The following is a 23,391-nucleotide window of genomic DNA, read 5'->3' on the forward strand; positions in this document are numbered from 1 at the left end:
TTGCTTCCCAGGGCTTGCATTTCTTAGCCCCGCGGAGAAAACGGGGGCTTGAGACAAGCGCGCCTGCACAGAGCTGGGCCTTGAGAACAAGGGATGGGGTGGGGTGGGGGCACATCATTAGGGTAGCTGTTTGCTCCGTCCCCACGAGCGGGCTTGCGCGTGTCGCGGCCCTCACCCGGGAGGCGCCGCCGCCGTCGCTCGCCGTCCGCTGGGCGGGCGATGTCTGCAGGCGGGCGGTGCCGGGGGCGGCGCCGAGGGCCGCGTCCCGTCCCCGGCCGGGCAGCGAGGGAGGGACTGGTGGGAGGCAGCCGCCGCCGCCTGGCCACGGCGGCTCCGTACTCTCGACGGGCAGCCAAGGAGGGCTCTGCCGTCCCCGCCTCCCCGGGAGCCGCCGGGGATGGGGAACGCCGAGAGCGGGGAGCCGGGCGGGGGCTCCGGGCTGCTGCCGCCCCCGCCGGGGAAAGTGCCCATGCCGGACCAGGGGGAGCTGGAGGAGAGATTCGCGATGGTGCTGGTGAGAGATCCCTCTTCCTTACCCCACCCCCGCGCCCGCTCCGATCCCCTCGTTGATCCCTCACATCCCCTTCTCGACGCTGCTGCGGGTAGATTCCGTTGCAAGGCTGAAAAATCTCCCTAGTCCATCCTCGCTGCGGGAGGGATTCCTACCCGTCCTCTCGATGGGAACAGTTCCTCCTCCCTCTCCAACTTTTCCAGACACTTTTCCTGGCCCCCTCAGATATGGGACACCATTCTCTCGATCTCTCCCTCTCCCCCCCCCCACCTTCCGCGGGGATTGCAGCCCTGGTGGTTGCATCCAGAATCTCCCCTTGCTGGGTTCTGCAGATCTCCCACCCTGGGCTCTTGCCTGATCTGGTCGATTCCTCCGCAGGACAGATTACTCGCGGTTGCTGAGATGTTCCGGTAGCTCCCCTTCTTCTTCACCACAAGAGTTCCCAGAAGTTCTTTCCATCTCTCTTTCACCCCGCTCTCCGTTCGTTTTCGCCAGATCCCTCAACTGGTCTTAGCTTTATAAATCCTATCTTCATAGAGTCTATTAACCCATGATTCTGACAGATTCCTCCCCCTTTTGTGGCACCATTCTGAGTGGATCTCCCTTGTAGGGCAGTCAGCTCACACTGGGAACTTCAGCGTTATCTTGGCCCATCGCAATGGGCCACGGATCCAAGGTCCAGTGATCCTCAGTCCTCCTCCACACCATTTCTCCATCTCCACATTCTGACCCATAGCATGCCTGATCCCCAGTTGAAGTGCCTTCTTCCCCAGATCTTCTTGGCCATCTGCCTTGACCTCTTCCACACTTTGATCACTCCACCCCACAAGCTGAGGTCCCATTTTTGTTCCAGTGGGTTAGCTCTTTCCAATTCCTTTGCAGCTGCGTTTCAAGCATCTATATCCCCCAATTCCTTCGAAATTTTCAACCCCCCCACCAAGACTGGATTCCTGCTCCCATGCATTAGGATCCTTCTGCCGTAGAACCGTAGCATCACCTTGCTACCCTCAGCTACCCTAATGGAGCTGCATGACCCCCACCCCCTGCGCTTGCCATCCTTTTCCTTGGAACCATTTATCTTCCCTTGGTTGGCCTCTGATATCCAGTCCCTCTCAATCCAGTTTCTCCTTGCGGGACCCTGTGGATGATCCCTTTATCAACCGAGAGGCCTTGTTTGCTTGCGTTGTGAACCAGTTTTGTGAGGAGTGGTACTGGCAGGAATGTGGAATACCCTAGGTGCCCCTCTGCATCACTGGGCGCTGTTGGCATGCATCCTGCAGAGGGCATGTAGGTGGTGGGTTTGGTGGGCATTTAAACTCTTGTCCTTGGAAGAAGGAAGGAAGCGGACCTGGTCTGGAAAGTTATGAGACTACCTTCTTGCGTCTCCACTGTGTCCACAGAAAAGGCCACTCTTAACTTGTGGGTGAAAGGAATTAGTCTCTGATTGGATAGCTGCTAGTGGCCCAAGCTTTGCCCAGGAAGAAAGGAAGAAGAAGAAGAAGAAGGATCAGAAAAAGAGGAGCAGAGAATATGGTCTTCCTAAGCAGGGTCTGGATGGTGCTCCTTGTTTTGAACCTTCTTGTGAGATCTGTAGAATATGCCCTCGCCCTTGGAGCAGAGTGGCTGACCTGTTTAGACCTCCAGGTGCTCTTGGGACTCTTAACTCCTATCAGCTCCAACCCTGCATGGTCAGCGATTATGTGAGTGGTAATCTAACAAATCTGGAGAGCCATAAATTGTACACACCTGCTGAAAAGGGCTTTGAGTGGGGAAATGTTCCATTTTTATGCAGGAGGCCTAGGATAAGCTTAGTGTGCCAAGCCAAGCTTTGTGAATGGGTGACTTCTGTGAATTCAAGGGACGTATTCACCTGATCATTTCACCTCTTAAAGTATTCTTATTTGTGTCTTTGTCTGTACAAGTTTTGCCTTTTGGAAGACTGCACGGCGGTGGTTGTGATCTTCATGCATTAGAATTTTGAGTAGAGGCTTCTGGAGGTTGAAACCAAATCAACGCAGGACTGTGACAGTGCTCCTGTTTGTACATAGCATATGTTTGGGGAAGTTATCCCAAAGTGCGGTGTAATGATTGGGTAATTGGTTGATCTGTGTTAATTGCTGTGATGGAAGAACTGATAGGGAGGAATTCATTCCAAAAGAATTAAAGCCAGAAGAGTAGAGAGTGGCTTTGTGATTGCTCCTTAAACAGTGGAAATTTGACCATTTTTAGAACCAGAGTTTGTGCTGCCCATTTACTCATGTGGAACATCCCAGTGGATGGCCCCAAGGGTTTATTGGGAACAAAGGGACACCTCTGTGGTCATCTTTCTCTTTGCAAAGTCAAGTTGCCTTTCCTTCCCTGGCTTTTCCAAGGAGATTCTCTCTTTGCTTCTTGACTTTTCATAAAAAGTTTCTGACACATCGGATGTGACTGTTGAGATTCAGAGACTGTGGCTGAGCCATTAGAGATGCTTGTGTAGAGAATGCTTGGGGATTTCTGGGGGATTTTTTCCTTCTTGATTGTGGAAAGTATGTTTGTTTTTTTCAAAATTCCACTCTAACGATGTCAGAGTGACAGGAAGCTGACAGCATGTGACACATAGTTCCCTCCTCTGTCCATTCTCCCTACAGTGGTCATGCAGCTGTTTGAATAGTTCCATTTTCACTCTGATTTGTAGGAAAAGGGGTTGCGTTTCAAAAACCACATGATACAGGGTTGTTGGTAATACATTGAATGTAAATACTGAGGCAGATCATTGATCCAGCCAATCTAATATTGTCTGCTTTGAATAGCAGTAGCTTTCTGCATTAAGATCTTTTAAAGCCAGAGTTTTCATTTCTTTCTTTAAAAGGTAGCAAGTTTCTAGCTCTCATTGTTTTGAATATGTTCTTGGAAGCATGTGAGCTGTGCTTTCTGAAATTTCAAAAAACAGTGTGATGTGCTAGTCATGGGACTGGGCTAAACAAGATTTCCAGTGGTGGTGGGGTTAGAACTCATGTCCGGTATAGTTCTTTCAGTTTCCATGACTATCAAATCAGAATAAATTATATAAAACAGTAAACATTGCAATTATGCAAAATAGGTGAAAGTTATGCACCTTTGTGTAAATTATATTGGTTACATAATTTATTCATGCAGAATTTGAATTCAGTAGATGCAGAATTGTAGGAATTTTTTTTTTGTATTTTGAAGATGAATGTGCGGACTATTCGTAGCCCTGGGCAAAGGTGGAGCAGTCTGCATTCATGAAAGTATCAATCTTAATAGCCAAAGGCATGAAGAAGAAGAAATCCATGTTATGTTCCTGTATATTCACAGCGCCATTCATCATTATGATACTGGTGATTTATGATTTAAGCAGATGTATAGTACTTTTTTTGCCTTCCCTGGGGCAGAATTAAGCATTATGCTATGTACGTGGTTGCAGAGGAGGGCGCTCTATCTGTAGTGTAATTTGAGAGCCCAACTGAGTCTGTATCGGCCAACAATAAAACTTTCCTATTGTGCTACAGTGCTGAAGCAGCTAGTGATAAATCAGATGGATCCACTCTCCAATCTAGGTGCAATGTAGTTGGTCCGCTGTCCATTCCAGGTTTGGTGCGCTAGTCCTGGCATAGACTCTGCATCCAGTTGCCCACTTCTTATTGCTGCTATCGACGGGTCAGAACTTTGGAGTTATGGAAAAGCAGTGATCACATCTGCTCTCTTGTTCACTTTCACAGAGGTTCTGTAATATTCCCTGCAGTCCATAACATGATACCTCATCTCTAATTCTGTAATGTAGGGCAAATGTTTGTATGCGCCGCTCAAGTGAAGTATATGGTGGTATTAAAGGTAAAGGTAAAGGGACCCCTGACCATTAGGTCCAGTCGTGACCGACTCTGGGGTTGCGGCGCTCATCTCGCTTTATTGGCCAAGGGAGCCAGCATACAGCTTCCGGGTCATGTGGCCAGCATGACTAAGCTGCTTCTGGCGAACCAGAGCAGCACACGGAAACGCCGTTTACCTTCCTGCCAGAGCGGTACCTATTTATCTACTTGCACTTTGACGTGCTTTCAAACTGCTAGGTTGGCAGGAGCTGGGACCGAACAATGGGAGCTCACCCTGTCACAGGGATTCGAAACACCGACCTTCTGATCGGCAAGCCCTAGGCTGTGTGGTTTAACCCACAGCGCCACCCGTGTCCCTATGGTGGTAGTAACCTGCCCTAGATGAGGGACAGGACCATGGGGGTAGCATTTAACTAAGTTTTACTCCTAGTAGACCCACTGGAATTAATGGACCTAACTTAGTCATGCTCATAATGTCGTTTGGTTTGTTCTGAGTAAAAGTGTGGTTGACTTCCATCCCAGATGTGCTACCTCGCAGTATAGGTTGAGATGGAAGACAGAAACACGCCCCTCCCCCATGTGCACAATGCTGTGCTAGATCATGATGTAATGTAGCACAGGGAGGGCTTCAGGACAGGGGGGGCTGTGATAGCCCCAGACACGTCCACCTCCTTTGTTGCCCTCCTCCTTCCAAGCACTGGATATCAATTATATGTCTACCTGATTTCAGTGTAGACCGGAGAGGTAGGAGAGGAAACTGTGGTGAGAGAGGTGGGAAGATAATGCCCAAAGTTACACACTTGACAGACTGTCAACAGCTATGTGTAAGTCAGGCCACACAGGGCAACCTGTGACACCATCTTGGGTAGACCAGCAGGCTGAGGTGCTGTGATGTTTGAGAGAAGCATAACTTGTGATTGGTGGCGATGCAAGTTAAAAGAAGGAAGGGAAGATTCCCAAGGGATCATTGAAAATGCTTGAAAATCTGTGTGTGACTTCCATATGATTTCACCCATGTACTGGGAAACATTCTGTTGAAAACAACCTGAGAATCTCATCTTGAATTTTGAGGTCACATCGCAAATTAAAAACCAGATTTTTAAATTGTATTTTGAATTATTCTGTGTTATGAGACCTGACCAATATTGTGCTTTGGACTGGATGGCTTTGGAGGTGGGAATAAGGACTGGGGAGTCAACCCGCTCTTTCAGTTCCTTAAAAAGGATGCGAAAGCTGTGGCCCTCCAAACATGGCTGTACTTCAGCTCCCATCAGCCCTAGCCAGCTAAGCCAATGGTTGAGAATGATGGGAGTGGTAGTCCAACACCATCTGAAAGTCCAGCAACATCTCCCCAGCCCTATTTTGAAGTGGATTGTCAGCTGGCTGCCTTGAACAACCCCCACCAGTCTTCCCACCCATTTCGCCTGCCTCCTGTGGGTCCAGCTGGTACCATTATGAAGCCTGAATTGTCCTTCCAATTGCAGATTCCTTCATTATAAGCCAATTTAAAGCGCCACATCACTGGGAGGGTTATCATAATATTGTTTGTGAATTGTATTGTCTGCCATTTACTTTCTTGAGTACAGTTTAAGATTCTGGAACTGACCTTTAGAGTCGTGAAAGGCCTGGGCCCACCCTTCCTTTGGGAGAAAACCTTCCCTTCACAAGCTCTCCTGCCCTTTGAAATGGGCTGGGAAAGCCATCTTTTTAAATGTCTTTCAACAAACAGTGACATTTGTGGGGGCCGGGAGTGTATTTTGCTGGACCTATGGAATTTCTTTATCCAGTGAGACCTGCAAACACCTTATCATCTTTAAAACATTTTTAGTTCACAAAGCTTTAAACACGCCTCTCAAAACTGAGTTATAGATATATAGACGATTGATAGATAAGAGATTTGTAATAATTTAGTTGTGTAATTTTAGGCTGTTGCAGACAGCCAAAATCATGAGGGATGCTGAAGGCCCTGCCTCAAGTAGTGAATCTGAACTGCAACTAAGGATTGGTTTTACTGTGGCATCAAAGTTCCCTCCCATCGAGAACCTTTCTCCCGGAGATGGTACTTTTCTAGCTGGAGGGGATTTTTGGACGGAGGAGCAGCTCCACCTATACTGAGAAATAGTATAGCACAGGCAAAGATTTGCCATCTTAGTGAGAATAGGGGCTAGTGTAGATTTGGGGATAACATCTTGCCAGCGGGTTGGATCCTGAGCTCCCTCAGCTGCTCCCATGGGCCACTTTGGCAGGTGAGTTTGCAGAGTGTGGTTTCAATTGTTTCCTTCCTTTGCAACTCAGCAAAGACCTGTCTAACCCAGAGCCTTTTTCCTGCAGTGGCACAACCAGGTAAGATAAAGGTAAAGGGTCCCCTGACCGTTAGGTCCAGTCATGGCCAGCTCTGGGGTTGCGGCGCTCATCTAGCTTTATTGGCTGAGGGAGCCGGTGTACAGCTTCCAGGTCATGTGGCCAGCATGACTAAGCCGCTTCTGACGAACCAGAGCAGCGCACGGAAACGCCGTTTACCTTCCCGCCGGAGCGGTACCTATTTATCTGCTTGCACTTGACGTGCTTTTGAACTGCTAGGTTGGCAGGAGCAGGGACCGAGCAACGGGAGCTCACTGTGTTGCGGGGAATCGAACGGCCGACCTTCTGATCGGCAAGCCCTAGGCTCTGTGGTTTAGACAGCAGCGCCACCCGCGTCCCGGCACAACCAGGTGCCTGTGCGAACCAATAACCCTCCCAACATTGTTTCCCAGCAATTAGTATTTGGAGGCCTTAGATCCTGGAAGGTAGTCTGTATCCATGAGTAGCGGCCATGAATAGCTTTATCCCCTCATGCACACACATGCCCTGCCTCCAACATCCTTGGGCAAACTGGCTGCTTCTTATATCTTTGTGCGATTACCATGAAGGTCTGGAGGCTTCACCCGCACCCTGAATGTAGTTAGAAACCGCTCCTCAAACAGGAACTCTGGCTTCTCAGGGTTTTTGATTGTGAGGGCAGTTTACAAGTGTGCACAAACAGGTGTTTTTTTAAAAGGCTTCCTGACCTTTGACTAATGATCTTGCACCTCGGGATGTTGTGACATGGCTTGTGACCTCTACCCCCAGTTTAATTCTTCACATATTCAGGCCGGTGCCTGAACACGGTTTAAGAATGTGTCCAGTTCCCTTTTAAAGCCTTAATAATTATTTTATTTATACCCCATCCATCTGACTGGGCTGCCCTAGCCACTCTGGGCAGCATTCAATATAATAAAAACACAGCATGCACCAAACATTAACAACTTACTGATATAGGGCTGTCTTCAGATGTCTTCTAAAAGTTGTGTAGTTGTTAGTCATCTGATGGGAGGGCGTTCCACAGGGCAGATGCCGCTACCAAGAAGGCCCTCTGCCTAGTTCCCACTAACTCCCAGTACGTTTCCGAGCACAATTCAAAGTGTTGGTGCTGACCTTTAAAGCCCTAAACGGCCTCAGTCCAGTATACCTGAAGGAGCGTCGCCACCCCCATCGTTATGCCCGGACATTGAGGTCCAGTGCCGAGGGCCTTCTAGTGGTTTCCTTGCTGTGAGAAGCCAAGTTACAGGGAACCAGGGAGAGGGGCTTCTCGGTAGTGGCACCCGCCCTGTGGAACGCCCTCCCACCAGATGTCAAAGAGAAAAATAACTACCAAACTTTTAGAAGACATCTATTATTATTACAGTGGTACCTCGGGCTACAGATGCTTCAGTTTACAGACACCGCTAACCCAGAAATAGTATCTCGGGTTAAGAACTTTGCATCAGGATGAGAACAGAAATCGTGCTCCGGCGGCGCGGCAGCAGCAGGAGGCCCCATTAGCTAAAGTGGTGCTTCAGGTTAAGAACGGACCTTCGGAACGAATTAAGTACTTAACCTGAGGTACCACTGTATTTCAAAGTCATTCCCTGTCAGTTCAGGTCCTATGATTGTATCTGAGAAGTTGGGATTCTTTGCCACACCTTAAGCCACATTTGACGTTTTATTACCAATTCATTCAGCTTGGTGTAAACCTTTTGGATCTCTTTGTCATTCCTTTTAATTTTCACCACCATGAATAATTTGGTATTGTCAGCAAAGATGACCGCAGCTATGCATAACCCTAACTCAGGGACATTTTGGAAGGGGGAAATAAAAGCATTAGTCTCAATACAGAACTTTGAGGGGTGGGGGTGTCCTTATCCTGGGGCAAGGGGAGATGGCTTGCTAATAGACAGACAGATCTGACCCATGGGCTATAATCCATTGGGAAGATCTTTACAGGCTTCTTAAAAGAACAGGTGCTGGATTTTAGCAAGGCTCATACAGAATTTCCCCAGGAATTGTATTCTCCGGAAGTCAGTGAAGGATGTGGAGCACCATTTGACTTTAACCCCTCAAGCACCAAAACCCCTTGGCTGACCCTGGGTGCAAGAACATTTTTTGAGTGTGTCTCCTTTGAAAGGGTGTGTGTGTAGAATTATGAGAAAGTGCCAGATCACATTTATGCAAAGCTGAAATCTCCAAAGGCTCAAATTAAAATGGAACGAGGTGATTGATACTTCTCTACACTTTAGATTCACGCTTCGAGAAGCTTTAGTTTGTAAAGTTCATTTTAGCAACTATAAATGCTAAAACAGTGGCCGGTCTTTTCCACAGAGGAGCAAAAAAACCCCCATGCAAAATAGAGGCTGCAATCCACCTTATACCTAGACCAGGGAAAACCCATTATTACTCGTTGTGATCAGTTGTCTTTTAAACTTTTAACTCTCAAAGCTTACAGCACAGTATGCAAGATCTGTCTCTGTTTTCCTACTTCCTCGCTTTTTCTCTCTCGGCTTCATTTAAAAAAATATAAAAAAATATTATTATTAAAGGAAAAGAAGGAGAAACCTTATTCAATGGAATCCAGCTGCCTGGCTGGGTTGTGTTTCAGAATTTGGACTTCCGGTTTGGGATTTCAAAGGGAGCTGCCTCTGGCAGGGGACTGAATTTCCCACACAGCCATAGACACAATTACTAAGGGGATGGCGTAATAGAAGCATATGGCATCCCTCCCCGTGCAGTTAATTCCGTACAACGTTGGGTAGAAAAAGGGTGGAAATAGCTATCGGTTTCCTCTTGGCATTCTTCCAGCAGGAGAGAGAAGCTCGTACATCTTCGCAGCGTCCCATCTGGAAGAAACACCCAGGGCTTTATTCTGGCAGGGGGGACTTGAATTCCTTCCTAGTCAGAGGGGGAACGGAAACTGACGTTGAGGGGGAATAGCAGACCGCAGCCTCCCAAGCAACCCAGATAGACTCCCCGCAAAGCAAGCGGAGTCGTCCAACGAGGGGACCGGTTTGGAAGAGCTGCCCAGTTGGGTGGGTTGCCAAGTCTCAATGGAGACCCAAACGCTTAGGCCTCATTACGGATTGCAGTCACATTGCATCACTTCCCTGGAAACAGCATCTCATCGAGGGGGAGGGCTTACTTTCGGAAACTTTATTTCATGAAAGATGGGAGCCTTTGCTAGGGTAAGGGGCTGGGGGATGAGCCAGGGAGCCCTGCTTCTGAGAGGACAGCGCTGTGGGTTAGGCTGAAGTGGGAAGGTGGGTTTACTGGCACTCTGCTCTAGCCATGCGGATACCCTGCCTGGAGGATGCTGGGGAGACTGTACCTTGTGGTTGCTTAGCAACCACAGCCTATCCTGGAACAGGCAAAATGGCTGCCTAGGCTTAGGATGAAGCTGGTCACGGGCAAGAAATGGTGCGTGAAGCAGGGCAAGAGTTCTGTATCTAAATCAGGGGCTTGCAGGAGAGGATCCTGTGAGTTCCAGTGTGGAAGGATGGGAGCTAAGAAGCTTGGCTGCAGCTTTTAGAAATGAAGGCCCCCTTGGGCGTCCCGTCATTGAATGCTTCAATCTGCCACCAACATGTTGTGAGGGTGTAATTAACGCTTGAAAAATAGCAATTGAGGAATAATTAGAAAGCAGCTGCAACTAATTCCAGGCTTGCAATGCTTTGGCTCCTCTGTTTGGATCTTTGGCGAAAATGTTTCGAACAATGGGGAGGGTGGTGGGAAAGAACCCTGATGTTTAAAAAGCAGTACAGCCTAATTGTTGCTTGTTCTTTTCTGAACACTGTTTGAAAAGTAAAGCCGCTCTCATGCTTCTTTTGTCTGTTAGTTGAAGCCATGCTGGAAATACTTGCATTGGAGGATAGGGCATGAGTTTGTGGAATTAAAAAAAATATAAACTTGCCCAAGTTTTGCCTTGTAATAAATAGTGAGGTTGCGTTGCCTCTTCCCAGTGCTGGGTTTTAGGGCTTTGGGGAGTGTAGAGCAAAATCCTGGCTCCCATTCCCAGGCTGTCTTTTAGCATTGCCGCTTGTTTCTGGCAGGGCTACTGTAGCTTCAGCAGACAGACATCCAACAGGTACAGCATCTTCCCTAGTGTTTGAAGGTGCGGTGATAAAAATCTGGATTTTTTATATCTTTCTGCAGCAGTTGATGGTACTTTTCATGGGCGATTCTTTGGTGGTTAAGCACTTGGGGGGGGCAGAAGGGGGATTTAAGAGTTTGATCACCTTAGACTTTTATACTGGCTTTGAGAAATCTTTTTTTGTATTGTGTATTGGAATTTTACTTTTTGTAAGTTGCTTGGATATGTCTTGTGGGAAGCGATCAATAAACAAAACACATGAATAATGATTGCCATGCAGCTGTTTAATGGCACAAATGCTTTGCCCCCCCCCAAAAAAAAGTAGAATAAAAAGACATGGGGACTCTTATTTGGAACCACAATATAGCTGGCCTTTCATTTCTTTAAACCATATACCATCTAAGACTCACATCGGTATGCAGAATTAGATACTATTCTCATCGTCCTAAGCAGATACCTTAGTTTAGCAAGCCAAAATGTCATTTTAACAGGCAGTCCATGTTTTCTAAACACTCATAATGTGAGAGATTATGCAAATGCAGTTTATCTGCAGGCCTTTTAACAACAACAACAGCAGCAACATCATCATCATCAACAACAACATTTAGATGCCTCCCATCTGCCTGGGTTTCCCCAGCCACTCTGGGCGGCTACCAACAGAATATTAAAAACACAATAAAACACCAAACATTAAAAACCTCCCGATACAGGGCTATATTCAGATGTCTTCTAAAAGTTAAATAGTTGTTTATTTCCTTGACTTCTGGTGGGAGGGTGTTCCACAGGGCAGGCATTAATACCAAGAAGACCCTCTACCTCTTTCCCCATAACTATATATTCTGTTTCCAATATGCATTTTGAAGGAATATGGAGGTGCTTTTATTTGCCAATTACTGGGAAATTAGAGGGTTATGGAGATTCAGCCCTCGGATGCCATATGTTTTGGCCAATAACAGCCTTTGGCAGGACTGTGTATGTTCTGGGCTGCTAAAAAAATGATGAGTTCTGCATCAAGAACCTCTGTCAGTCATGCAAGTTTGCGTACGTTTGCTTATTTTACATTTTTTTTTGCTTCCCCTGGCTAAAGAAGGGATAAGGAATTCCACGTGCCTCTGAAACTTCACATCTCCGCCATATGAAAGCCCACTTAGTTCTCCCCATGGCTCCTTAGATTTCGCCAGGCACATTCCAGCCTAGTTTTTGCAGTCTTGAGGAACAGAAGCTTGCTTCTCCCCCCCCCCCCAAAAAAAGGAAAGCTGAGATTAATGGGACATAGAATTCTGTGTCAAAATACAAATGTCCCATGCGTTTGTAGGATGCCCATAGCTGAGAGAGGGAGAGGGAGGGGAACAGAACTGATCCTGAAACTCCACTTCCTGGCCCTTATGTTACACCAGACATTGTTTGTGTCATGTTTTGAAGCCGCAGGACTAGAAACTTAGTATGAATGAAAATCGAAATTCTTCTGATGCCACCAAACATCAAAATCCAAGACAGTTTGAGCCTACAACACCAATTCTGGCCCAGCTGCGCTGGCTAATGGTTGCTGGAAGAAGAAGAGTTTGGATTTGATATCCCGCCTTTCACTCCTTTTAAGGAGTCTTAAAACGGCTAACAATCTCCTTTCCCTTCCTCCCCCACAACAAACACTCTGTGGGGTGAGTGGGGCTGAGAGACTTCAGAGAAGTGTGACTTGCCCAAGGTAACCCAGCAGCTCCATATGGAAGAGCGGGGAAGCGAACCCGGTTCACCAGATTACGAGTCCACTGCTCTTAACCACTACACCACATTGGCTGGACTTTGGGAAGGAAGCGTGGGGACTCTGACAGGGTCCTTGAGTCCTCCCACCTCCTTTCCGAAGCCTAGTTAGTGCTTTCCCAACTTTGGGAAAAAGGTTGGAGGGCTCTAGCACCCTGCCAGGGCCTCGTGCCTCCTTCCCAAAGCCCAGAGCCTCGCTTAGCTGGCTTTCGGAAGGCAATGTTGGGGAGGGAAGGGGGCATCAAATTTTGGCTTTGCTTCCGCCCTGCATGCGACAAGACAGTGCACAGCCCACAGGTTCCGTGTCAAAGTGCTCTTGTGGCCCATTTGGTCGGAAAAGTTGGGCTGCCCTGGTCTAGAGGTTGCTGAAGTGGACCAAGCTGGCTTCTCCTGTTTCTGATGCAATACAGTGGTACCTCTGGTTACGTACTTATGGTAATTCGTTCTGGAGGTTCGTTCTTAATCTGAAACTTCTAACCTGAAGACCACTTTAGCTAATGGGGCCTCCTGCTGCCGCCAGAGCACGATTTCTGTTCTCATCCTGAAGCAAAGTTCTTAACCCGAGGTACTATTTCTGGGTTAGTGGAGTCTGTAACTTGAAGCATATGTAACCTGAAGTGTATGTAACCCGGGGTACCACTGTATAAGGCTATTTCATAGGTTCTGTTGTTGCCGATGAAGCTGCTGCTAAAGGCAGAGCTCAGCAAGATAATTTAAGTACAGTGGTACCTCGGTTTACGAACTTAATCTGTTCCGGAAGTCCGTTCTTAAACCAAAACTGTTCTTAAACCGAGGCGCGCTTTCCCTAACTAGGCCTCTCTCCGCCGATGCCCTTCCACCGTTCGGATTTTGTTCTTAGACTGAGGTAAAGTTCTCAAACTGGGACACTATTTCCGGTTTTGCGGAGTTTGTAAACCAAATTGCTCTTAAACTGGACTGTTCTTAAACCGAGGTACCACTGTACTAGGAACCTTAAAGGAGAATGACAGTGCAAGGCCATAGCAACTGTGGGCCCTGTAGCAAAGTCATTGTTTGAGATGGTATTTGTATGGTGCATCTGGAGTTCCAACAGTGGTAGATTAACACATGTGGCACATGATGTGCCAACCTTACTCTAAGGTGGTTTGGGCATTGTCAGGGCTTGAATGGGAGACGACTGGGGAACCATGTGCACATTGGCAGACTATACATTCAATATCTATATTGTGGTATGAAGTTAGCAGGACTGGAGAAAGCTATTTTGCAGCTCCATCTGTGAGCTTTTGGGAATATAGCCAGGAAGGGAAAAATCAAGACCAGAACAGATGCAAATAATGATTTTGTATGGGGCTTCCGTTTGTCCTTTAATCCAACACTGTTGATGATCACACTCACCGCACAGATGCCATCACTGATAATTACCCTCTTGCAGAGCCCATGGTGTGTTGATACCCAGGCCTAGTTCTTCCACCACACACAACTTTGCACCACGTGCAAAACAGAATGACTGCATTTTGTAGGTTGCAGGGGGTGGCTCGGAGGGTGGACAACACAAGATGGTGTGATTAAGTTGACAATTAGCCCATGATGTGCGTTAAGAGGGATGGGTGGAGTAAGAATATAGTGGAAGAATGATCTAATGACTGCATAGCTTACAGCAGGGGTAGCTAATGTCATGTCCTCCAGATGTTGCTGGACTACAACTCCCATCATCCCTGACCATTGACCACACTGGTGGGAGTTGGAGTTCAGCAACAACTGGAGGGCACCACATTGACAACCCCTGGCTAACCTGTGAAGTAGCCAATAATGGCAAATTTTGGAGATGAGGTTTTTAAAAAGAGGCTCCAAATAAGTGGATTAATTCATGTTGGAAGCTAGGGCCGTGGAAGAGTGGAGGAGAAATTCCATTTGGTTCATATTTTAATATGTAATCTGAAATGCAGCTTTCTCTTTAAACTTGCACTTTTCTGAACATTGCAGTGTAGTTTGCCAACCTAAAGAAGTGTACAAAAATGTGTGTATTAGGGGAAACTGCATATATAAACTGCATCTATGTGGAAATAACATGCAAACATGCATTACTGTCACGTGAAATGTGTGTTTTAGAAATGTATGTATTGGGAGGGGAAACATGCTAAAATGTTGGCAAATTTTGGGTAGGACTTAATTGTAAACTGATGCAGAAATGTGGGAAATGAGAAACTGGGTGAAATCAAAGTTGACAGATCCTTCCCTCCCTAGGGCTGTATCTGCATTAGTAAAGGTAAAGGGACCCCTGACCATTAGGTCCAGTCGTGACCGACTCTGGGGTTGCAGCACTCATCTCGCTTTATTGGCCGAGGGAGCCGGCATGACTAAGCTGCTTCTGGCGAACCAGAGCAGCGCACGGAAACGCCATTTACCTTCCCGCCAGAGTGGTACCTATTTATCTACTTGCACTTTGACATGCTTTTGAACTGCTAGGTTGGCAGGAGCAGGGACCGAGCAACGGGAGCTCACCCTGTCGCGGGGATTCGAACTGCCAACCTTCTGATCGGCAAGTTCTAGGCTCTGTGGTTTAACCCGCAGCGCCACCCACGTATCTGCATTAGTACGTTTGAATTCCTCCCAATTCAAATTTACGGACTCACTGTTAAGACCGTTTTCATGGAAGACAATCTTACTCGGCTACGAGTGATCACTGAAGAAGAAGAAGTATGTTTGAAGGGCAAAAGGCACCCATTGGCCCTAAGCATCTTGGTTATGTGTTTCCTGTTTATAGGGCAAGCACTTGCCAGAGGGAGGCATGTGGCGTCTCTGTGAATCACATCTTCCATTTTCCCGAAATTTATCCCCACATGGAGGGGTCCATAGACTCTGGAGCATAAGAGATGACATTCTGTGTTTTAACTTTGAACAAACTGCAGAACCTGGATTTGATGGCAAAGCGGTATGGGGAGCAAGCAGGAGGTAGTTTAGGATGTATGGACAGGAGGAAATAGCCAGGAAGCCTTTGCTTCACAGCATAACATCTGCACTGGAGAAAAGATTTGCTTTCCGCTTCCCTGGAAATCCCAAAGGCCAGCTTTTGCTTGCCTTTATGAAAGAAAATTTTTTTGTTGCCATAACTAAACACAGGCAGATTTAGTGCGGCCCTGTTTTTTAAGGGGCTAACCCTACACATGATGTGCAAAATTGTGCAGTGGAGCCTGGGCAATGTTTATTGTTGTTACTTTAAATGAAAACCAGCTTGGGGAGGCAATGATTCTGAGTGGAGAAGCAGTGTGTGCACGCTTAATGCTTTCCCCATGCACCAAAACAGCCCCCCCCAACTATTTCCTTATGCTTGCGCACAAAATGTTAGTCATACATAGAATTCACCTGCTGAAATAAATGAACTTAAGTCCATTGATTTCAGTGGGGCTGCTCTGAGATCACCTTTAGCCTGTGATGGAGCCCTCTATAACTTTTGGGCACACTCATTTGCTTACTCCAATAGTGGCCCTCCAAAGGGAAGGGGCCATTGGTCAGTGATGGAATGTGTGCTTTGTATACCTCAGGCACAGACTCAATCTCTGGTATCTTCAGCTAAAGGATCTTGGGTAGCAGACCTGGGATTGCCAGCTGCACATGACCTTTGAGAACCACTGTTACTCAAATGAGACAGTCCTGGGCTGCAACAGAACTTGGTTTAAGGCAGCTTCATTCATTCAAAAACACACAGCTGGCAAGACAGGAGTGCAAGAGGAGTGCATGTGCCTGACAAGTATACCAGTAAGGGCACACATACTGTTTCATCACATTCCTACATTATGTTGGGCGTACACCCAAATAAAATTGTCCACGTCTGAAGCAGCTCTTCAGAGCTTTTCTTGACATGGCTTGAATGTGTGTTTCCCTTTTGCCCAGTTTTCAACAGATGACCACAATGCCGAATCCACAAATCTAAAAATACTGTTTTGGCAGCGTTGCACTTGAAATAAGGGATGCTGATAGCCGTGATGTTCTGGAATACGGGGCAACCTTTTACCATTAAGGGCTAGAACGTAAAAGAGCAGTTAAAACTGGCATTTCTGGTGCATGCCTGAACCCCTGGGCTTTCAAATTCTCGATATCATATTTGCAGCCTGCCTTCTATTCAAACTGCTGGGGGTGGGGAAAACAGCTTTTATGTGTGCATGTGTTTTTAAAGCAAAGGAAATGCCGACTTGTGTGGTGTGAGCGGAACAGGACCACAAAGGCCGGAAACACAGGCGCATGGGCTAATGCTTGAGATGCTTCTGGCAGCATCAGCTGCAGGGATAGTTGCAGACCTAGGCATACCTGCTAGAAGAAAGCCAGTCCTGTTACACTCAGTGGGTCTCACACCTTCAAAGGTGTCTTTCAGGTTGGGCTGCTAAAGTGGAAAGGAAGATCTCTGCTCATAGCTGATGTTCTCAAAGAGGGGTGGTCCTCCAGAAATGTTGCTGGACTGGTCTCACAGATCTACAGCAAGGCCAATGGTCAGAAATGATGGGAGTTGGAATCCAGCCTTGTATGGAGGGCTGCAGTCCCCCCTCTCCATCGCTTTAAGATCATTCTGAAACCACGGGCAAACAAAGCTTTGTGACTCAGGGTGAGATGATGAGGGTGCAGTCTCAGGGATTATCTGATGATTTTTGGAATACAAGAATTGTTGTGCTGGGATCTGACTGATGGTCTGCCCAGAACAGATCACTAGCAAATGTTTTTCAAACAGTAGCTAGTCAGATATCAGTGGGAAGTTCACAAGCAAAGGATCATAACCCTGTCTAGCCCCGCTGTTAATCCCCTAGGGAGGTGGCCAGATGCAAAGGAGGATAGCATCCTATGCCTTTAACAATCATGAAGAAGAGGGTTTTTTCTCTCTGCAGGTGCAGCTACACATGCAGAGATGTCTCTGCTGAAATTCCCTCTTCTATATGGGCAAAGTGGTGGGCCCTCAACACTGGCTAGGGTTGACGGGAGTTTGAGCCCACCAGCAACATCTGGAGGACTACAGCTTCCTCATTGCTGTGTTAAAGGAATAGGTATCTGCAGCTTTCTTTTGCATCTGGCTAGGGCTGCTCAGTTGCAACTCAAGTTCCCCCCTTTACATTTTCTGCCACTGTATTTTGGGATCTGCTATGGATATATCACACAACAAGCTAGCCAGGGAGAGGACATCTATGTGGGCAAATATTCCGGGAAAGAAAGGGTAGGAAAAGCCACAGTCACCCTGTGTTGTGTCTTGGACCCACTTAAAAGCAAATGGAAGAATTGCTGGTTTGCAATGCAGGAATGCTATATATGGACATGCCAGTCATTGGGCTTTGTCCACTGTGAGCATACTTGCCTTTCAACAAGGGGGTTGTGCTTTTGGCAACCGTGGCCATTAGTTCTGTGCTTTCTTGCTTGTGGCTATCAAACTGCCCTGTGGCAACAACTTTCTTAAAAATCCCACAGGAGTGGTTCTTAGTTGAGTTGGGGAGTGGCTGAGCCACAGCCCTGAATCTTCTACTCTGTTCTGCACCCCTTCCAACCAACACATGCCTCTCCAGACACATCTTCTGGCTGCTTTTCTAGACACTGCTGCTGTTCCTTTGCCATCTGAGCTGTTAATGGAAGAGTGCTTTAGCTAGCCAAACAAGCCCTTGTTTTGTCAGGGAGGTTGGACCTGTGGCCCTCCAAACGCTGTTGCCCCACAGCTCGCATCATCATTGGCCACTGGCTATGTTGGCTGGGGCGGATGGGAGTTGAAGAATCCCTGGAGGGTTACAGGTTCTCCACCCTGTCTTAGCTCCAGTAGCTCCACATGTGAGCACGTAACAGCCAATCCTTGCCAGCATCACAGTAAACCTATCTGAACGCTTGAATCAGCTACAACCCTTCTAGCCCTTGGAGAAGAGCTTTAGGAGACAGCTAATATTTGTTGGGGACGCTGGTGGCGCTGTGGGTTAAACCACAGAGCCTAGGACTTGCCGATCAGAAGGTCAGCGGTTCGAATCCCCGTGACAGGGTGAGCTCCTGTTGCTCGGTCCCAGCTCCTGCCCACCTAGCAGTTCGAAAGCATGTCAAAGTGGAAGTAGATAAATAGGTACCACTCTGGCAGGAAGGTAAACGGCGTTTCCGTTCGCTGCTCTGGTTCGCCACAAGTGGCTTAGTCATGCTGGGCACTTGACCCGGAAGCTGTACGCTGGCTGCCTTGGCCAGTAAAGCGAGATGAGCGCCGCAACCCCGGAGTCGGCCACAACTGGACCTAATGGTCAGGGGTCCCTTTACCTAATATTTGTTGAGGCAACATTAGGGCTCAACTTCAGCCTGATCCATGGCTGCCCATGGCTGATCCATGGGCAGAATCTGTCAGTTTTGGTGTCTCTCAGTTTCTCATTTTTCCAATCTTAAGTTCACTTCTCCACTTTTCCACATCAGTCTGAAATTTTCTTTTTAAAGAAAAAAGTCCCTTTGAAAAGTTATCAGCATCTTTCATTTCTCTGCATATGTACACGCTTGCAGTTTTCCTTAACATACACATTATTGCAAAGTGATTTCCCCTAATGCAGTTCATCCCTCCCCCTGCTAATATATGTATCTTCATGCACACTTTACCCCAATTTTGCAAAATTCAGTGAGGTGTGAATTTTGAAGGTCAGCGCTGTTTTGTTTCGTGTACTGTTTTGGAAGTGGGATGCGGGTGGCGCTGTGGGTTAAACCACAGAGCCTAGGACTTGCCAATCAGAAGGTCGGTGGTTCAAATTCCCATGACGGGGTGAGCTCCCATTGTTTGGTCCCTGCTGCTGCCAACCTAGCAGTTCAAAAGCACGTCAAAGTGCAAGTAGATAAATAGGTACCGCTCCGGCGGGGAAGGTAAACAGCATTTTCGTGGCTTAGTCATGCTGGCCACATGACCCGGAAGCTGTATGCCGGCTCCCTCGGCCAGTAAAGCGAGATGAGCGCTGCAACCCCAGAGTCTGCAACAACTGGACCTAACGGTCAGCGGTCCCTTTACCTTTACCTTTTTACTGTTTTGGAAAGTGTGAATGGGGTAGATTCGTCTTTAAATGTGAACTGAATCAAACTCCTCCTCCACCCCTAAGCAAGGCACACCCACAGACAGACCAAAGTGGGGCTGTACTTTTACCCCCATCCCTGACATTTCACCTGCCTTTCCTAACAACCATGCACACATTTGTCTGTAGAGAAAAGCCAACACATGGGCTTCTCCTGAAATGCAGGGGCTCCATGTGATTAGGACCCCTTGCTGTGTGGATGCCCTGATCACGCAAAGCCTCTGGCATGCAAGGAGTGTTGTTGGCCTTTTTATATAGCAACCACACACAAAGCACAGTTGTTGGCTTTTTTAAAAAGGAGAAGATTGGACATCAGAGTTGCAGCACAGTTCCGCTCTGGTCTATATGCAGGTATGCTAGTCTTGCAGATGTAGAGGCTTATGGGTGCCTTCATTCTGTGCTCTTGGTAACTCTTACCATGTAGATATGAACCCTCCTGTCTATGTTTATTCTATTCTGTGATTATTTTGTGTAGGTGCAGGAACTGGCACTGCATACTGAGTTTAGAGACTTTCCACTTTCTTTAAGGGCTGGCTGAGGTGGGGAAACAAGCCCACCTTGTTTCCAGTGTGGTGTAGTGATTAAGAGCAGTGGACTCGTAATCTGGTGAACCGGGTTTGCTTCCCCGCTCTTCCACATGGAGCTGCTGGGTGACCTTGGGCTAGTCACTCTTCTCTGAAGTCTCTCAGCCCCACTCACCTCACAGAATGTTTGTTGTGGGGGAGGAAGGGAAAAGGAGATTGTTAGCTGCTTTGAGACTCCTTAAGGTAGTGATAAAGCGGGATGTCAAATCCAAACTCTTCTCTTCTTCTTTACCTTCCCAGCCCTTAATGACACAAAGAGGTTTGAAAGGTGACAAATGGTGCAATTTCAGAGGCAGTGGGAGGCGGGTTCGGTGTTTGAAAGGGCTAGAGGTGGAGCTCCAGTGCTTGGTACAGCTCTGTGCCCTGCCACTTAGATAGCAGAAGCAGAATCCTATGAAATATCAAGAGCATGCATTCATGTGCCACATCTGTACAGCTGATAGGAATCCAGCTTGTCTCTGTGCAGAAGGAATTTTGCTGCTGCAACTTCCACTGCAGAATGTACCTGGCCTTGCCTAGGTGCTTTTAAATATGTCGGGTTCCCTCCACTCAGGCCTGCGCTTGGAGCTGTTGTTTCATCAGTGATGTAGACCAGGGGTCAGCAAACCTTTTCAGCAGGGGGCTGGTCCACTGTCCCTCAGACCTTGTGGTGGGCCGGACTATATTTTGAGGGGGGAAATAATAATGAACGAATTCCTATGCCCCACAAAGAACCCAGAAATGCATTTTAAATAAAAGCACACATTCTACTCATGTAAAAACACGCTGATTCCCAGACCGTCTGTGGGCCAGATTGAGAAGGCTATTGGGCCGCATCTGGCCCCCGGGCTTTAGTTTGCCTACCCCTGATGTAGACCAAAAGCTTACCTCTGAGGTGCTGCAGGCTCCTCCCCTTCCTGGCTCTCTGCCAGGCCCTGATCCAGGCAAGCACTTCTGTGCAGCTCCCTTTTCTGAGTTAACTGATGTGCAGCTAGCGGCGCAGTTTGGTGGGGGTGGCTGAGGAGTCTGCCTTGTGTCTGTGGCTCTGGGGGAAAGCCAGCTAGGACTCCAGGCACCGCTCCCTGAATCTCAGTCAGATGGGACTACTCTTAAGAAGGGCCTCCACAGAAGATCTTAATTCTGGGGAGGCAAATATGGGGAGAGTCTGCATCGCTAAAAGTCCTGTGTCCTAAATATCTAAGGGAGTGCCTCCTACTCCTGGTGAGTAGGAACCAGGAGAGGTCTAGCGTTGGGTTCCTTTTCTTGGCTTGCTCCTCAATTTAAGATGTGATTATTTTATTTGGTTTCTAGAACTCTAGTTTAGAATGCTTTTGAGTCCCTTTAGTGGAGAATACAGCTAATAAGCCTCAATGGGGGGGGGATGAATGAATGGATCTAACCCACTCCTTTGCCCCTGACCAGAATGAATAACAGTTAAACCATTCCAGACAGAAGCTGATGTGACTATTTTCCAGAGTTTCCCATCACTGGGTCTCCACAAGCTCCCTTGGTAATTTGTTCCATTGCTTGGCTATTATTATGGTTGGAAAATTTCTGCTGACATTTTTTGAGCTAAATCTTTCCTCCTGCAGTTGGAGTTCATTCTCCTTTGCCACACAGGAAAGGGGGTGTGAGCGCAGCCCCCATAGTTGCTGCTGCCACCCTCCAACTGCGTCACTCTGATGTCCCCTCTGCCTCTTTTTTCTTCTTGCCTTTGCCAACGGAGGTGGTTGTGGAGGAACTGCACCCTTTCCATCTGGTGTGCCACAGTCTCTCACCTGCAGCAGAGTGTGAAATGCAGGGGCTGAGCTCCCTGATCTGAGCTCCATCACCCCACAGAGCATATACCGTATATGGGCTGTGTGCTTTGTGGTTGTCTTTTTAGATGCCGTTTCTATCCCTTAAGGATGCAGAGATAGGCTTGAAAGTGTCTTAGGTGATGGCTTTTAAAACTCAAGGTAGGAGGGGAAAGGGTGGGTTACAATAGACATAGTGCTTACCCTCCGTTTGCCTCATCCAAAACATGAATAACTTGTTTAAACTAAATTCACTCAGTTGTTGGCCATTTTTTCCCTACAGGCTTCAAAATCCAGCTTGGTACAGAATTCAAACTACTTAGTACAGAACATTTATATTCTTAGTACAGAGTATTTATTTATTTACTGAATTTATTCTCCACCCTTCCTCCCCAGAGAATCCCAAGCAGCAAACACATACACAGTTTAAAAACAAAGCAAAAATATGTTTAAACAGTCAAAACATTCTAAAAACAATTACAATTAAAAACATGTAAAGGTAAAGGTAAAGGTACCCCTGCCCATGCGGGCCAGTCGTGTCCGACTCTAGGGTTTTGCGCCCATCTCACTTAAGAGGCCGGGGGCCAGCGCTGTCCGGAGACACTTCCGGGTCACGTGGCCAGTGTGACGAAGCTGCTCTGGCGAGCCGGCACCAGCGCCGCACACGGAAACGCTGTTTACCTTCCCACTATAAAGCGGTACTTATTTATCTACTTGCACTTAGGGGTGCTTTCAAACTGCTAGGTGGGCAGGAGCTGGGACCGAAAGACAGGAGCTCACCCCGCCGCGGGGATTCAAACCGCCGACCATACGATCAGCAAGTCCTAGGCACTGAGGATTTACCCACAGCGCCACCCGCGTCCCTCTTAAAAACATGTAAAAGCAGCTAAAAACATTCTTCCGTTCAGTGATCATAGGATTGCCAGGAATGGTATTCTTCAGCCACCAAATGCCTGGGTAAATAGGAATGTTTTCAAATTCCTCCTGGAAGTGAATAATGATGGAGAAAGACGCACCTTGCTTGGAAGGGCCTTCACAACCAAGGAACCATCACTGAAAAGGCCCTGCTAGTACCATTACTTGCCTGTATCTAAAAATATAAGTAGCAAGATAGTAATAGATAAGAGCAGTTTGTGCCCATTTTCCAGTCCTCTGACAACTAAGTTATGCTGTGAACCTGGGACCAGTGAGCACCCACAGAAGCAATGCATCCTGGGATACCATCTCTGGAAGCAAATGCGACCAGACATGAGAGCTTTCCCCAACCTGGTGCCCTTCAGAAGTAGTTGGAACTCCCAACTCCCAGCATGGCCGGTGACCAGGAATGATGGGAATCAAAGTCCATAACATCTGTCAGGCCACAGGACAGGGAAGTCTGGAGCAGTTGCTTGTCTTCTGAATGCTTGATGGCAGCAGGTGCCATCGCTTTTTTTGTTGCCGCAAGGAAACATGGCAGGCGGGGAACGTCGTGTCTGATGCTCTAGCTG

The 23,391-nt window shown here is 47.5% G+C and overlaps 1 protein-coding gene across 1 annotated transcript in view; it reads left to right on the forward strand.

The window, feature by feature from the left end:
- Positions 1 to 287: 287 nt before the first annotated feature.
- Positions 288 to 23,391, forward strand: part of FMNL3 (formin like 3) — a 102,164-nt gene continuing 79,060 nt past the window's right edge. The window contains 1 exon segment of the mRNA XM_081844390.1: positions 288 to 514. Within this exon segment, the coding sequence (XP_081700516.1) occupies positions 398 to 514 (117 nt within the window). The 5' untranslated portion in view covers positions 288 to 397.

The sequence above is a fragment of the Podarcis erhardii genome (genome assembly GCF_964252035.2).
Source record: "Podarcis erhardii genome assembly, chromosome: 2".
Taxonomy (NCBI): Eukaryota; Metazoa; Chordata; class Lepidosauria; order Squamata; family Lacertidae; genus Podarcis; species Podarcis erhardii.